At 46.3% G+C, this 15,589-nt stretch overlaps 1 protein-coding gene across 1 annotated transcript; it reads left to right on the forward strand.

Moving 5' to 3' along the window:
* Positions 1–2,779: 2,779 nt before the first annotated feature.
* Positions 2,780–12,428, forward strand: GEM (GTP binding protein overexpressed in skeletal muscle). Its single transcript, XM_047089030.1, has 4 exons — positions 2,780–3,119; positions 9,476–9,552; positions 10,335–10,539; positions 11,997–12,428. Exons 1-4 carry the CDS (start codon positions 2,789–2,791, stop codon positions 12,272–12,274), a joined length of 891 nt encoding a protein of 296 aa, XP_046944986.1. The 5' UTR covers positions 2,780–2,788; the 3' UTR covers positions 12,275–12,428.
* The last annotated feature ends 3,161 nt before the right edge of the window (positions 12,429–15,589 follow it).

A 15,589-nucleotide genomic window follows, 5' to 3' on the forward strand; every position in this document is an offset into this window, starting at 1 on the left:
AGAATGGACTGTAATCACAGCAGAGGCCAGCCACTCAAATAGACGCTGGGGCCTTTGGCTGCTTCCCGGAGCCACCAGCCAACCAAGAGATGAAGCTGGCTGGAAAAGCAAATGGATGTGTTGGAAAGGCCAGTGTCATCTCCAAACACAGCATCTGGGAAATGCCCATGTCCCCAGAAAGAGGTCACTGAAACCCTTCAGCTGGTGGTGCAGTGCAAAGAGTCAGGCAAACCAGGTTTTGAATCCTGACTTTGCCACTTACAAGAGCTGCATGACCTTGGGCAAGCTCTCTGGCCAAGTGTTGTTTTTCTCCATAGAATGGGGTGGCAATGTATCTACCTTGCAGAATTGTAGTGGGATTGAGGTACTGCAGAGGCCAAACAATACCTACTGAGTGTAGGTACTCAGAGGTACTTAGTAAATGATGGTAGTAGTTGTTACTGTTATTATTAACCCTGTGCCCTTTATTCACAGGAGTCTCTGGGGTGGGGATGGGGGAATGGGGCCCCGGTGTTTGGCTCAGGGCTCCTCTCCATGGCTGGGAGACACGGGATCCATGCCCAGGCCCAGCAGTGCCAGGGAGCCTGGTACAGAGATGCTGCTGATTGGGGCGCTGATTAAATTCCCTGATAGAGGAGCCTCAGCATCCTGGCCGACAGTGCTGCCAGCAGCATTTAGCACAATCTGCTTGGACCCCTAATTAAGTTATTTTTCAGAACTGCCCTTTTCAAGGTCTTGTCCCTTTTCGTCACCTCTCTCTGGCCCCTTCTCTATGGGTCCCTGCCAGAGAAGGGAAATAAAGCGGTGTGGGGCTTTCCTCCCTCTGTCCTCCAGAGAGAGGGTGACAGGACGCAGGAAGAGGCAGTTTTCAGGGCAGAGTACGCGGCTGACACAAGCCCTGGCCACTCAAGGTGGCCGCAGCCCCATCCTAGAGGCTAAAGTCTCCGTGGGCACCTGGCCCATCCCTGTTTTCCTTCAAAGCTGGGTTCCCAACTCAAACCTGCCTCCTTCTCCATCCTGTATCCCGACAGCTCGCCATCGTGGGAAGCGCGATTAAGTGGCACTTAGTGTATCTTTCCATCTTCTTGTGTCCGCCTCGTAAAAATAAAATACAACAAAATAAAAGGAGCCCGGGATGGAACTGTTATTTTTTAAAAGGGGAGAAGGGGGTCACATGACTGCGAGTAACCGGTTCGGTGAAGTGGCTGCAAGTCGGAGTTTGCTGCAGAGCCGCCCCCTCCCGGCGGGGGCGCTGACGTCACGGAAAAGCCCCGGCGCGGACCGGCCGGCGCGTTATAAACGGCGGGGCCGCGGCGGCTGCGGGCGGCGGCACGGACGGCGGGCACGGCGCGAGCACCCCGCGCTCGGCGGCCCGGGATCGCAGCGCGCACCCACGCAGCACACGCGGACCCGCGGGCGCCCACGCGGCCGAGCAGAGTAAGCGGGCGGTTTGGGGCGGGGGTCCTCCTGAAGCCGGGCGGGGCGGGGGGCGGGCGGACACGAGGTGGGCGTTCCCAGCCCGCAGAACTTTCTAACTTGAGAGAAGAGCCCCTGAAACTTGCGGTCTGCGCCGTGGTTTTCCGGTCGGGGGCAGAGTTTAAGGTGCTGAAGATGCTATTTGTCGTTAGCAGGTTCCTTAGTTCGGCTCGGTAGGAGCGTGACCTCCTCCTACAGACTGTGTGGTCAGAGGGCAGCCCTGACTGATACGTCATGCTTTTGTTGTTTGAATGCAAGTCAGCCAACTGAAGCTGTGCTTGTAAGATCGAAAAACCGGCAAGTCCTCCCCGTTAGTGGCCGGCTCTCACGAATGATCTTGCTGATGAAAATGAGACGGCTTCTACTTTATCTCAAGTAGCCTTCGGGAACAGACCTTCGTGCAAGGGGAGGGAGTCTTGCGAAGGGAAAGTTGTGGCAAAGTTGTTGAATGTCATTTTGGGAGAGTCCTTGGCCTTCTGATTTTCTTCAAGAAGGTGGAAATTTGCGTTGAATTTTAAAACTCTTGGAGTGAATGTGGTTTCAGAAGAGGGAAGCATTTTCTTTGCAAATGGGATAGGTCTGAACGTGAGTAGGTCCTTAACCTGCGACAACAACAGGGCTTGGGGCGGGGTTTTTTTAAACATGATGTCTGTGGGCAAGAGGGCAGAGCTGAGGCATAAACCTCAAACAGAAATTCTTTTTTTTTTTTTTTGCCCCCAAATAATAGCTTATTCAAGCAGCTGGAGAGCATCAGGGCGACTTTACTAAACATGGAAGTTCCAATAAGTGCTTGTCCAGTCCAGCCAGAGGAGTGATGTCATTGCCACGTGTTTCCCACCCAGGCACAAAAGCCCGCTGGACGCTGGTGCAATTAAGAGCCATGTTTAGACAAGAGCAGCTAACCTGGCCAGCTGGTCCCCGGCTCCATTAACTTGTTGCTTTTCCAGCCATCTCTGAAGGCTGTTAGTTTCTTCTGGCTGCCTCTGTGTCAGTGCTGAGTGAGGGGTCCCAAGGCTTCCTTGAGGATGGAGGAAGCCCGAGGGCAGTGGGTGATGTTGACGGTACTTTTTTCTTTTTGCAAATGACAGTCCTCCTGAGGAGCCTGTTATGAAGTGTATGTGAGCGTGTGTGTCCAGTTGAAAGCCTCTTGGGTTTGGGGACTGTTTCCTTGGGGTTCCTCGTGTCAGGGTTACCGGGTCTCACCCCATCTGATCAAATATTGCTGATGACTGACTGTGTGGTTGAGCCCCCAAGCTCTCGCTCCTGCTTATGATGCTTACATCTTGGCTTCTTTGCTCTCCAGGACCCAGCGATGACTCTGAACAATGTCACCATGCGCCAGGGCACCGTGGCCATGCAGCCGCAGCAGCAGCGCTGGAGCATCCCAGCGGACGGCAGGCATCTGATGGTTCAGAAGGAGCCCCACCAGTACGGCCAGCGCAGCCATCACTCTGCTGCCCCGGAGGACCACTGCCGCCGGAGCTGGTCTTCCGACTCCACAGACTCAGTCATCTCCTCCGAGTCGGGGAACACCTACTACCGGGTGGTGCTCATAGGGGAGCAGGGGGTGGGCAAGTCCACTCTGGCCAACATCTTTGCAGGTGTGCATGACAGCATGGACAGCGACTGCGAGGTGCTGGGAGGTAGGTGGCCCGACCCCAGTGGGCATCTTTCCGTTAGCGGTGGTCCAGTCGGAAAGAGCGAGTGGGTGCGCCATTTATCTGCAGAGTTGGGAGTGGTGATTATGCATTCCTGGCACTGGCTGGGCAAGCCGAGTCCCTAGAACAGCCCGCTGGCATTGGTCCTCAGGACAAGAGAATGAAGATTCATCCTGTTCCAGATGGAACCTGGGCCAGAAAGGGGATTTCTTAGATTCCAGCTCCACAGGGACTGGGGGTAGAGTGGTTAAAGAGGGCAGAGTCAGAGGGTCAGGATCCCACCTCTGGTTTTTGCCAGCGCTGACCTGGATTTTTCAAGAGCTCAGTGCAGGCATAGCTTTTTCCCACGATTATACCTAATACCAACCCGATTTGAAAAAGTATTAGGATGGATTCATCAGTTTCTACCGTTATTAGAGTCTTTCAAGGTTGTAAAATGGTTTAAAATAGTACAATGTCAAAAAAAATTTTTTTTGAGTATAATAATGGTGATACATATGTTTGTGTGTGTGATACATATGTTTTCAAGACGATTTTCCGTGTATAATCTCATTGAAAATATTCAAGACCTGCCTATTTCCAAAACTGATTTGAGGTAACATAGTCGCAAAAATGCATGTGTTCCTCGAATACACGTAAAGCATAGCGCTGCATTCTGGGAAGTAGTATGAGGATCCCAACTGTCAGTGGTATTCATACAGTGTTTCTCAGCCACAGCTTCCCTCGTAGCATACCTGACAAGGGGAGCTGGATGTCCTTATTTGCAGCTATAGAAACGAAGGAAGAACCTTCTAGTGCTTGCCCCAGTGGCACGATGTGTCTGTGCTCTCAGTTGCAACTCACAGCTGAATCACAGACCCCCAGGGTAGGAAGATGCCTTAGTGAGGAGTCAGTTCTGCCCTCCGCTTGATGCACTGGAATGCTGCTCCTTCCTCACTACTACTGTGAGCCCATTTTGGCTAAATGTTTCATCTTGATCGTCTCCAGTGTCCGGGAGTTCACTGCTTACGAGGCAGCTCCTGAACTGGACTATAAATGATGACTCATTGATAGGACATTGATTTCTCTCCTCACTTCTGGAAGTCTCAGAGACTATAGCTAAACGAGAGTCAAGGAGAAATAGTGACCTCAGTCTTACAAGGCTGGTTTTTCTCTTTCTCAGTAAGGGCTGGTGGTTGACTGTCGGTATGGGAGAAAGGGAGAGAGGAACTACTGTCTAGAAAGCACATTTGCAATGGGAGAGGTGCTTTGTTGGGCATCTTATATTTGATCCCTTTTATTTTGGTACTCACAAAATTCCTGTACTCATATGAGTAAACTGAGTCTACAGAATACCACGTGGCTTACCTAGAATCAGTGGGGTAGCTGGAATGAGAACTCAGGATTTTATAATCTTAGTTCGGTGGTACTCTTATAGTGCCATTGACAGGGTACCTGCGATGTGCCAGGCACTATGCTAAATACTTCTCATAAGTTTTTTCTGATAATGCAAAAATTGAACCAATTTGGTATTAATATCCCTATTTTACAGGTGAAGAAATGGAGGCTTATGACATCAAGTAACTTTCCCAGAGTGATAAAGCTAGTCCACGGTATGGCCACGAGTCAGACCTAGTTGTGTGCATTCATTGTACCCTGAAGCCCATGGGCATAGCATCTAAATACTCCTAGTGTCAGGCACGTGCCTGGCTCTGGGCTAGGCTCTGGGGTACCCAGTGGTAGTATATACCCTCTTAGGAAGGGGTGAAGTGTCAGTGGCTATAATTCAGAGCAGGGTAAAATTAGTGAATACCTTATGAAGTTAACAATAAAGTGTTTGGGGAGATTGACAGAAGGAAGAGATCAACCAGGAGTTTTGTTTGTTTTTTGAGGGAGGTCTTAAAAGAGCTGGGTGGCAGGCTTTCAAAAATGCTTGTCAGTTAGAGTGGAGAGGTACTTATCCAGAGGGTGGTACCCCTATAGGCATATGGTGCCGAGAAGACCAACTCATATCTGGAATTTGGGAAGACATGCTTCTATATTTGGGAAAACTCATTTTGCTTAATGGGGGAAAGGAGAGGGAGAATCCTTTCCTTACCTCCTTGAATAGAATCTTTGGCAAGAAACTCCTCAGGTGACCCATCCTATTTAATGTTGTCCTATTTGAGTAACTTAATTTATACTGTCTAGGATTACATCTCTTATCCATAGGCAGCTGTTGGAATCACTACAGCTGGAAACTTGGAAGAAGGTTTTCCAAGTCATGCCCTCACATTGTTCTTTTTTCAGCATTAACCATAAAAAAACCTCTACACAATACTCTCATCAGTATCTCTCCTAATAAAGATGGATGTTGTTACAGCTCTATTGCAATAATCTTATGACTCTCTGTATACATTTAATGCCATTCGTTCATTTATTCATCCATTCATTCATGCAATATTCATTGCTAAGTAGTTACTGAACATACACCATGGAACTTGGTGAGACACTGCGGGGGCGTGCCAGGAGTCCTAGGGCTCCCCCCTAAAGATGCTTCCAGTATGTGCAATAGAGATCAGATGTGCACCAACTAAATCAAGATAGGATGTGATGAGTGGCTTGAAGAGTACAGGGACCGTGCTGTAGGAATTGAGAAGAGAAAAGATTACTTCTGACTGTGGAAGTCAGTAAAGGATTCATAGAAGAGGTGGCCTCTGAGCTGGATCCTAAGGACGACTAGGATTTGGAAGCCCTGAGTCGGTGAGAAGGTACGGCACGTGCACACAGGAAGTATGGGAAGAGCACTGGACTTCAGTCTGGTGATGTGGGTTTGGAGCCCAGCTTTGACACGATGTAGCTGAGTGCTCCTGCACAAGGTGCTGACCCCCCCCAAACTCCTCACTAGGGAGATAGAGATGATGCCTACCTCATAGGGCACTGGAGGATTGACGGAGGTAGCATATAAGCATAGTGCCTGGCACATAAGACGTACGGAATGAGTGTTAGAGCTGATTCTGAACCTACCATTTCCTGTGCCTGGATTTATCTTCTCAAACTGGCACTTTTGTTGCTTGTGGTCCCCATCCACTCCGGCCCCTCTTGGCTAGGGCCCCGTGAGACGTGCAGAGGAAACGTGCCACAAGAGGAGAGGACGGTGTTCCTAGAGTGGGCTTCCCTTCCTGGGCTATGGAAGCTGAAAGCAGTTGAGAGTTTGGGGGAGAGGGATGTTGGAGCCTCCAAGCCTTTGAGAGGCTGCAGGAGCCCGTTCTAGTGTGGGAGAGAACTCCTGTGCAGCTGCCACACAGCATGCAATCCAATCTTGGACAGAAGGGTCTCTGAGCACAGTGAGGGTTAAGTTAAAGACACATTAAGGTGTACTAGTCCAGGGAGAATAGCTCCTGTCACCCAACCAGGTGACATCCATCCCACCCCTCAGGATGATGTCTCTCATTCCAGAGTGTGCGTGTTCACCCCCAGCTTTTACTGAGAGCACTGGAGAAGTGAGGGCTTCTTCCAGACCCACGATACTGAAAAGCTCTATAAGCCAGTAGGCCTCGACCCTTTCTCCACACACCTTAACCAGGGCAAATTTCAAAGGACTTTTCTAGAATATCATGTTCTTTTATTTCTCCTCTCCTCACCTGATTAGCTCTTGAGAAAGCTAAAAGGTGAGTGACAAAGGGGAGGAAGAGAAACTAGAACTTTGGTTGCAGGCAGGCCCTCTCCTGGTTAGCAGAGGGCCGTGAAGCAGGATACTTTGTGTGTCTGAAGAATCCGTGGGGAGTGGGGGGGGAGTAGTCAGAGGCTGTATATAAATCTGGGTGTGGGGGCACCTGGGTGGCTCAGTTGGTTAAGCGTCCTACTCATGATTTTGGCTCAGGTCAGGATCTCAGGGTTGTGAGATTGAGACTTGCATTGGTCTCTTAGCCTACTTAAGATTCTCTCTCTGTCTCTGTCTCTCTCTCTCTCTCATTCTCTCTCCCTCCACCCCTCCCCACTCATGTGTGTGTCCCCCCCTCCCCTGCCCCACTGGCAAATAAAAATAAACTAGGTGTGGGGCATATGCAGTGAAGCAGGGCGGAGATAATATTGTTTTAGGATTTGCAGCATAATGATTTTCAGGCAGGGCTAAGTCCAGGAATCTTCCAGAATGTCAAAGCAGTTAGGCGTCTACTTTTTAAGGTATAATCCCCATTTTCTCTAGGCTAATGTTCAGACATCTCTTAAACCAAGGGGAAGCGTGAGTTTGCTTTTCCCCCCTAGCTATTGGAACGTAGTAGGTTTCTACTTGAATTGCTGGGGACTCAGTCCCTTGTACCTGCTTTTGGATGATGAGTGGTGGGCTGAGGGCAGAGAAAGTGCTGTTTTGGATTTTTTGAGAACAGGGAAGGCTTTTAGAGAAAAGAGAAAAACTCCGAGGTAGTAAGGGGCAGTCAGCCAGCCCCCCTTTTGTGCTGCTCAGGCTCTGATCATTTCCATTTGGTTGTAAAATTTGCCTGTTGAGTCAGGAGACCCTACTCTGCAGAAATCCAGATTGTGCGTCCCACTGTGATCCCATTCATGCTGCACATTGTGGATGGCAGACAGGATGGGGATAACAGACTTAATCCCCCAGTGGGACACCATTACCATTGATTAGAATGACACCTTATGGAGGCACGGAAATTGACAGAAAGAGCCTTTTCATTTGTCCACGTTTTCCTTCCTTTGCCTCTGCTGATTCCATTTCCTAGATGAAGAAACATTTAAACTGGGAGCATTGCTTTTTATAAATCCCTTGTTACTATAAAACAAGAGATGCCTTGGTTTCTCCAATGTAGTGTTTTTAAGCTAGGATTTACCTATGGTAGGAAACACCAACTATGGCAAGAACCGGCTTCCTCCATCAGAGCGAGTGATGACAACAGCTAATATTTATTGCATTTCTACCCTGTGCCCATGCCTAGCCTATGTAATTGCCCTAAGGCATGAATACTATTATCAGTCCCATTTCACAGATGAAGAAACTGAGGCCCAGAGCACTTCAGTAAATGGTCCAGAGCCACATAGTTAATAAGAGATGGCATTCAGATTCTAATTCAGGTTTGCTTGTGCTTATATCCCCAGTGCTATAGTTATCATTCATTCATTCATTCGATAAGTGTTGGTTGCCCACCTGCAGTATGCTAAGCACTGTGCTGGGTTCCGGGGGACATAGCAGCAGATCTCTGCCGTAATATTCGGGGGCCGAGAGGGACAGAAAAGAATAAAATAGGTGAATAAAATAGGTTAAGTGGATTGCATGTGGGGTACTTAGAAGTACGACGAAGAAAAATGAAAATGGAAAGGAGTAAGCAATACTGGTAGGGGAGATGTGTTGCAATTTTAAGTAGCTGGTGAGGGAACACTTCCCCTGGAAAGAGGTGAGGGCACACGCCTGTTGGATATCCCAGGGAACAGGTTTCAGGCAAAAGGAGCAGCAAGAAAAATGGTAAAAAAGAAAAAATCATTACGAAAATAATAATTCTCAAATGATGAAACTCGAAACAGGAAACCTCATTGTGGAAACAGTGGGGATGGGCTCATGTGCATGGAGTTGATGGGAATCCCTCTTGCAAAATCCCAGTTAACTCAGCCAACTCTCCCCCTTGCCTCCCCCACCTCGCCCCCGCCAACTGGTTTCTCTGGGCTGGAGCTGCTCTGGCGCATGGTACTGCTCACCCTTCACCTACACTCAGTCTGGGCTCAAGTGTAGGGAGGAGAGTTTCCATTACCAAGGAGGCCTGGAGGCTGTCCTTCTGCTGACTTGAGATGGAAGAATAAGCCTGTTTATTCCTAGGGAGCTGAATGTTTTTTTAAAGGAAGAAAACTTCAGCCAAAACAGGGTCGCAAGATTTTTTTCTTGCATGTTTCAAAACAGGAAAAATGTCTCTGAGCTTAGAGCTCCTGAAATTGCCAGTAAGCACCCTACTGAAAGGTACAGTGGATTTCCATGTAAGGCTTATGAATGAGGCTTAGAGTTCCACTGGGCAGTTAGTGTTCTCTCATGGCATCATCCAATGAACCAGAGTCAAAAGCTCTCAGTGAGTTTATCCTTATAAATGGTTTTTCTATATAAAAGGTCCAGGAATGATGAAAACAAAAGCTTTTCATTTCAAGTGGTTTTTGGTGACACATGCAGAAGACATAGGGGTTCTGCTTAGGAGGTAGTGGAAGAATATACGTAGAATGTTGTTAAAGGTGATTAAAAAGTAATAATTTGCCTTTGTGAATATCTGTATGTTTGCATAATTGATTGCATATTTAGTAAGGTAATTTTCTAGTGTAATTTTCTACGTGACGCTTACGGAAAAGCATTGCCTAATTTCCTGACTCCAGTGTCACTGTTCTTGCTTTTCCAGAAGATACATACGAACGAACCCTGATTGTTGACGGGGAAAGTGCAACGATTATACTCCTGGACATGTGGGAAAACAAGGTATGCAGAGCTCACAGCTCTCTGTAAATTCTGTCAAGGCTTGCCTTCCAACAGGCTGTCTGATGCAAGGGTGACCTTGTCCTTTTTAGTGTTCTAGGTGAGGTGGGCTCATTTTCTTGATTAAAAGCTTTCTTTTTCTGAAGTAAGAGGCTGTTCTAAGGAACAGGTCATTCGCAAATGAGCTCTGAATATTAAGCAAGTGACAGTGATTTGCCCTCAGTGCAATTAAAAAAAATACAAAAACATATATCCACTTTAGGGCAAGTGCCAAATATGGATGATAATTTAAAGCTATATATAAAACCAGATTATGTGGAGTTGACAATCTTAATACTAGTCTTCAACATGTGCTTTTTAAAGATTTTGGGCTCCTGAGCATATTTGCTAGACCTTCTGTTTACTGAGAGGTCTCCTGTTCTCACAGAAGGACTCTAAATTTCATCACTTGGGAAAGGCAAAAGGGAGTTTTTGGAAGTCAGAAAAGGCTCATTTGTGGTAGATTGGATAAAAATTGGAAATGTGGTTTGGCAGAGTCATTGTATAATTTATCAACTCAAGCTGTAGGAGGAATTGGACAGTAAAAACTTTTTGGCAGAAATACCCGATGGGCTAGCTTATAGCCACCAGACATGGTACAGGCATGGGAGGCATGCATGTGGGGAGCTGGAATACGTTTCCTTTCTTCCTCATATCAGCAAGGGTACATAGGATACATGTACTATTTCCACCGATGCTTCATTTACCAGACCAGCCTGAGCTCAGGGAGGTTCTCCTTTTACCAGGGAGAGAATGAATGGCTCCAAGATCACTGCATGCAGGTCGGGGATGCCTACTTGATTGTCTATTCCATCACGGACCGAGCCAGCTTTGAGAAGGCATCTGAGCTGCGAATCCAGCTCCGCCGGGCTCGGCAGACAGAGGACATTCCTATAATTTTGGTCGGCAACAAAAGTGACCTGGTGCGGTGCCGGGAAGTGTCTGTATCAGGTAAGGGGAGCAGTGCCAGTGTCATAGAAACCGTCTCCGGGTCACCTGGTTGTCTTCAGATAGGTGCTCTTTTCTTCCTTCATGAAGCCGGAACCAGGGACTCATTAAAATCCTCCCTGGAGTTTTGTGTCTAAGATTCCCGCATTCCCAGCAGATTGTCTCTGTGCTGGTTGTTGCTCCCTGATCCATCTGGTCGACTTGCAGGATTCCACTTTCCCCTTCCTGCAATTCCTTTAGGGAAAAGATCGTGCTCAGGGATTTACTGGCACTCCCCAGCCTTTATTCCTTGTCCTTTTCTATTCTCCTGGGAGCTCTCAAGAGTTCAGGGAAATAAAAGTAGTCTCTTTATGCAAGAAAGATGAAAACTCCAAGAGTTTCAATGAGAATAAGGATTCTACTCTGGCTGCCTCTGGTTCCTGGAGACCCTAGAAACTCCTTCCTGTCCCCTGCCTTTTGCTTCCTAAATTTCAGTTAAGGCATCAGCCTGATGGTGTCACATATACTTTTTCATGCCTAGTTCAGAGATACTGCCTATTTGCTTTTGGGGCCTTTGAGATTTTTTTGGCCTACTATAGATTTGGTTCCTGGTACCATGGTAAAAAATAAAATACTGCATTGCTAGGCCCCATTCAGGAGGAAAGAAACCTGATGAAGACTTAAGGCCTACAACTAGTTTGGGAATGTCTTACTCTTAGGAAAGGACTGTCTATAGTAATCTTTTTTTTTTTTTTCCCTAACCAAAACTTGGATACATGGCCATTGAACACAGTGGAACATTTGACATTGAGGCTGCTCCAGAAAGCCTGTTTGTATAGTTTGCTGTCACTGTATTGTACATGTGTGAAATCATCAAAAAGTTTTTCAAGGGTACCTCATCAGAGCTTTAAAATTGTTTTCTAAGAGAGGAAAGTCAGATAGTAGGATTCTTTTCCAATTCAGGAAACTCAGTTAGGAGAAAGAGTTAAGAATCTGAGCTTGAGGAAGAAGCAGGCTTGGCTTTACCCCTGCCACTTACAGGCTATGTGAACGCCGTCACGTTTTTAAAAGACCACCCCCCCCCCCACCTCAGTTCCTTCATCCATCTGAAAGGGATAGTGTATTTTTCAAGATTGTTTTGAACATTAAAAAAATGTTTATAAAAAAGTATTTAACTCAGCTCCTGGCACATAGTAAGTACAATAAATTAAGGCTGTGGTTTTTATTGTTATAATTAATGTTACCGTATTTGATGAAATTGGACCTTTGCATAGTGAATTTATGATGGGCCAGATCTAAAGTCCATCTCTCCTGCTTCTTGTGACTCTGCCTCTTTCTGTGCTCTGGGAGTGGCCTCCTATATCCATCACATGTGTGACTGACCTAGAGTTACCTGGAGACAGCTTGAGGTCAAGAATCATCAGCTTGGCTGTGTGCTGTGTAGCTCCTCTGACTTTCTTCTCCCCTCCTTTTCTTTCCAGAAGGGAGAGCGTGTGCTGTGGTGTTCGACTGCAAATTCATTGAGACCTCCGCAGCTGTCCAGCACAATGTGAAGGAGCTGTTTGAGGGCATCGTGCGGCAGGTCCGCCTTCGGCGGGACAGCAAGGAGAAGAATGAGCGGCGGCTGGCCTACCAGAAAAGGAGGGAGAGCATCCCCAGGAAAGCCAGGCGCTTCTGGGGCAAGATCGTGGCCAAAAACAACAAGAATATGGCCTTCAAGCTCAAGTCCAAATCCTGCCATGACCTCTCTGTGCTCTAGGCACCCAGAGTCGCCCAGATATCCCCCTGATGGACGTCATCGAACACCATTGGGACTGATAATCTATATTAGATTGGATCCTTAAGTATTATTACATATGGCTTCCCCCATTGTAGCTGGGAATTAATGTGTTAGCCTTAAGGGCAACATAATGCATGGGAAATGAAAGATCTTTGTAAAATCAGTATTTATTTACAGGAAAAAGCCTGACCTGGCTACTTGAACACCCAAGACTCATTAGAGGACATGTTTGGTGTTCACTTGTGTTCCTGTCTCCTTTGGATAGCAGAGAATTGAAGCCTACAAAAGAATGCTCAGAACGAGAACTTTTCATCATTAAAATTTCACCCAGTGTTCTGATACATGAATTTGAGGCCATTAGGTCATACACAAATGTAGGAAAGCCTTCAAGGGATTTATTCAAAGGAGGGAGAACTTCTTTCTCTGTACCTTGTATTCATGGAGCTAGAATTATAGAACCGGGCTCATCATAATCATGACCATCATGGCTCCATCAAGCTGTGAAATGACATGGTGCACCTTGCTGGAAGCTAAAGCTTAGTGAACAATTTTTGTTCAGCGCCCACAGTCGGGGATCCAGAAATTTGTAGAATTGGGAACTGATACAGATACTACTTATGGGATCAAAAAGTCATGTCTTTGCTTCTGTGTCTTGTAATTTTTTGTTTAGGGGAAAATTATTTTAATCATTCTACTCAGTCAAACCACCTTTTATGTTTCATTGTTTTTAAAGTCATGGGGCCATCATGAAAATATTTTAAAAATTTGAATTATTGATAACCTGGAGTGCAAAATGCCAAATTTTGAAATATGATCAAAGGTCTGAATTTTTATAAAACACAAAACATAAATACTTCCAGTACTTTGGGTTGACCATTGTATGCCACAGCTCTGCTCTATTTATTGTTATTTTGCAAAATAATAACCATTTTAACATTTGATAAAGCATATTTATGAGCATATTTCTTAATAGGAAAAATGTCCATTTTATTACCATTTTCTACCTTTTTCAGAATATGCAAGTTTTTACCTATGTGTCTTATAGTAAAAGAAATAAAATCTTTGGGAAAAAAAGACATTCTTTAAAGTTTTTTTTAAATTTTTATTTATTTTTGAGAGAGAGAGAGCAAGCCGGGGAGGAACAGAGAGAGAGGGAGACACAGAATCTGAAGCAGGCTCCAGGCTCTGAGCTGTCAGCACAGAGCCCAACACGGGGCTCGAACTCGCGAACCGTGAGATCATGACCTGAGCTGAAGTTGGACGCCCAACCAACTGAGCCACCCAGGCATCCCCAAAAAAGGCATTCTTAAATGTTTTTCCTCCCCAAATAAGACAATTATGATTCTTTCCATATAGCATTTAGAGCAAGCACCCTCTAAAGAAACATGCCTGTTATTTTATTTCTTCTTTTCTTTGGTGATAGCCCAGTTGTTATTTGTTTCAGAGTATCCTTGACACCTCTCCTTTGGAGTCATGATTCATAATGATGCAAAGTTAGTTTTGGCTAATACAGTTGCGAAGTATTTGGGTTCCTCTAGATGTTAAGTTCTAGTAAAAGCCAGATTGATCTTTTACTTTGGCAAATTCCTGACTGAACAGATGTGCCCTTGCTCCCTGAAGGCTCATGGTCCCAAGCTAGACTAAAGCATTAGAGGAAATTATAAAGGATTATGGGTCCAAAAAAAAAAAAAAAAAAAAAAAAGGAAACTGGTGATTTTCAGCCTGGATCCACCTAGGCAAGGCTTTAACCAAATTCTCTCTGTCATTAATATGGTTTGACCTTCCTATGTGGCATCTGTCCAGTGGTGGTGTGTGACCCCTGGCTGGAATGGAACCACCTGGTGTCCCCCTTTCACATCTCTGGCCCCCTACATGCACCCTCTTTTACTCCCCCTCCCTGTGTTTCTGAGTTTGCAATCAGACACACACTAATAGCAACAATCATGGGACCTCAATATTGCCGAAAGCAACAGCCTTATAATTCAGTGCTGCTGGCCTGTTCTCCTTTTTCCAAATTGAGCACAAACGTTCCCGTCTCTGTGTGCTTTGCCTCTGAAATGCTTAAGGAAGCAGTACAGGGAGGTGATAAGAGAGAAGATTCTGGTTTCCCAGGCCTTTTAATATCAATGCCATTTAACATCAGTGTGTCTTTGGAGTAAAGGCAAAATGTTTGCAACCATCACTTTTCCCATCTGTAAGATGGGGTTGCTAACTAATACCTACCTTATAAGGTTTGAGATGAACATCTTTTAATCTGCCATACCACGAAGAGCTCGAGAGATGCCAGTCTTCATTGTCATACACCTTCCATTCTGCATAAATCAGTTTTATAGGTCTACCTTCCCCCAAACAGAATGGAAACTCCTTAAAATCAGGGACCACTACTTCTTTTCCTTTTTTAGCCCTATACTCCTCAGTACAGTGTTTTGTTTATATTGGGCTTTTTTTTTAAATGTTTATTTTTGAGAGAGAGTGCGCAAGTGGGCGAGGGTCAGAGACAGAGGGAGACACAGCATCCGAAGCAGCTCCAGGCTCTGAGCTGTCAGCACAGAGCCCAACGCAGGTCTCAAACTCACGAACCACGAGATCGTGACCTGAGCTGAAGTCGGCCACTTAACCGACTGAGCCACCCAGACGCCCCTATATTGGGCTTTTATAATGTTGTTTCTTCTTCTCCTTCTCCTACTTCCTCTTCTTTTGATGTAGGTTTCATGCCCAGTGCACAGCCCAATGTGGGACTTGAACTCACGACCGTGTGATCAAGACCTGAGCTGAGATCAAGAGTTGGATGTTTAACTGAGCCACCCCGACACCCCTCTAGTGTTTCTTCTTGAATAGCTCTTCCCTGTGGCCCCATGAGGTTGAAAGGCCATTTTACAGCAAACAAGTTCAGAGGGATAAGTGACCTGTCCCTGTTTGTTCAGATGTTCAATATCTGAACTAGGAGTGGAGGCCAGATGTGACTCAGAGTCATTTGCTTCTTTTGGTATCCCAAACTGTTTCCTATAGACACAGCTCTTTTCATCCCCAGGAACCACCACACTCCCCACACATGACACCCCCCCCCACCTCATGCCCCACCACCGTCCACATCCCACACATCCCACACACACTTCACACGATATCACACCCCCTACCACACACTATGCACCATACACACATTCCACACGCCCCACACCCACCCTCGCACCCCATGCCACGTACACACCACACACTCCATATCACACGCCCCTCCGCACAGAACACACGTAAACATCTACATAAAACAAATACAGCAGGTATATCCCACACCAC

Source organism: Lynx rufus, unplaced genomic scaffold (genome assembly GCF_022079265.1).
Source record: "Lynx rufus isolate CCGP_SWC_20201006 ecotype Redwood Valley unplaced genomic scaffold, mLynRuf1.p SCAF_26, whole genome shotgun sequence".
NCBI classification, from domain to species: Eukaryota; Metazoa; Chordata; class Mammalia; order Carnivora; family Felidae; genus Lynx; species Lynx rufus.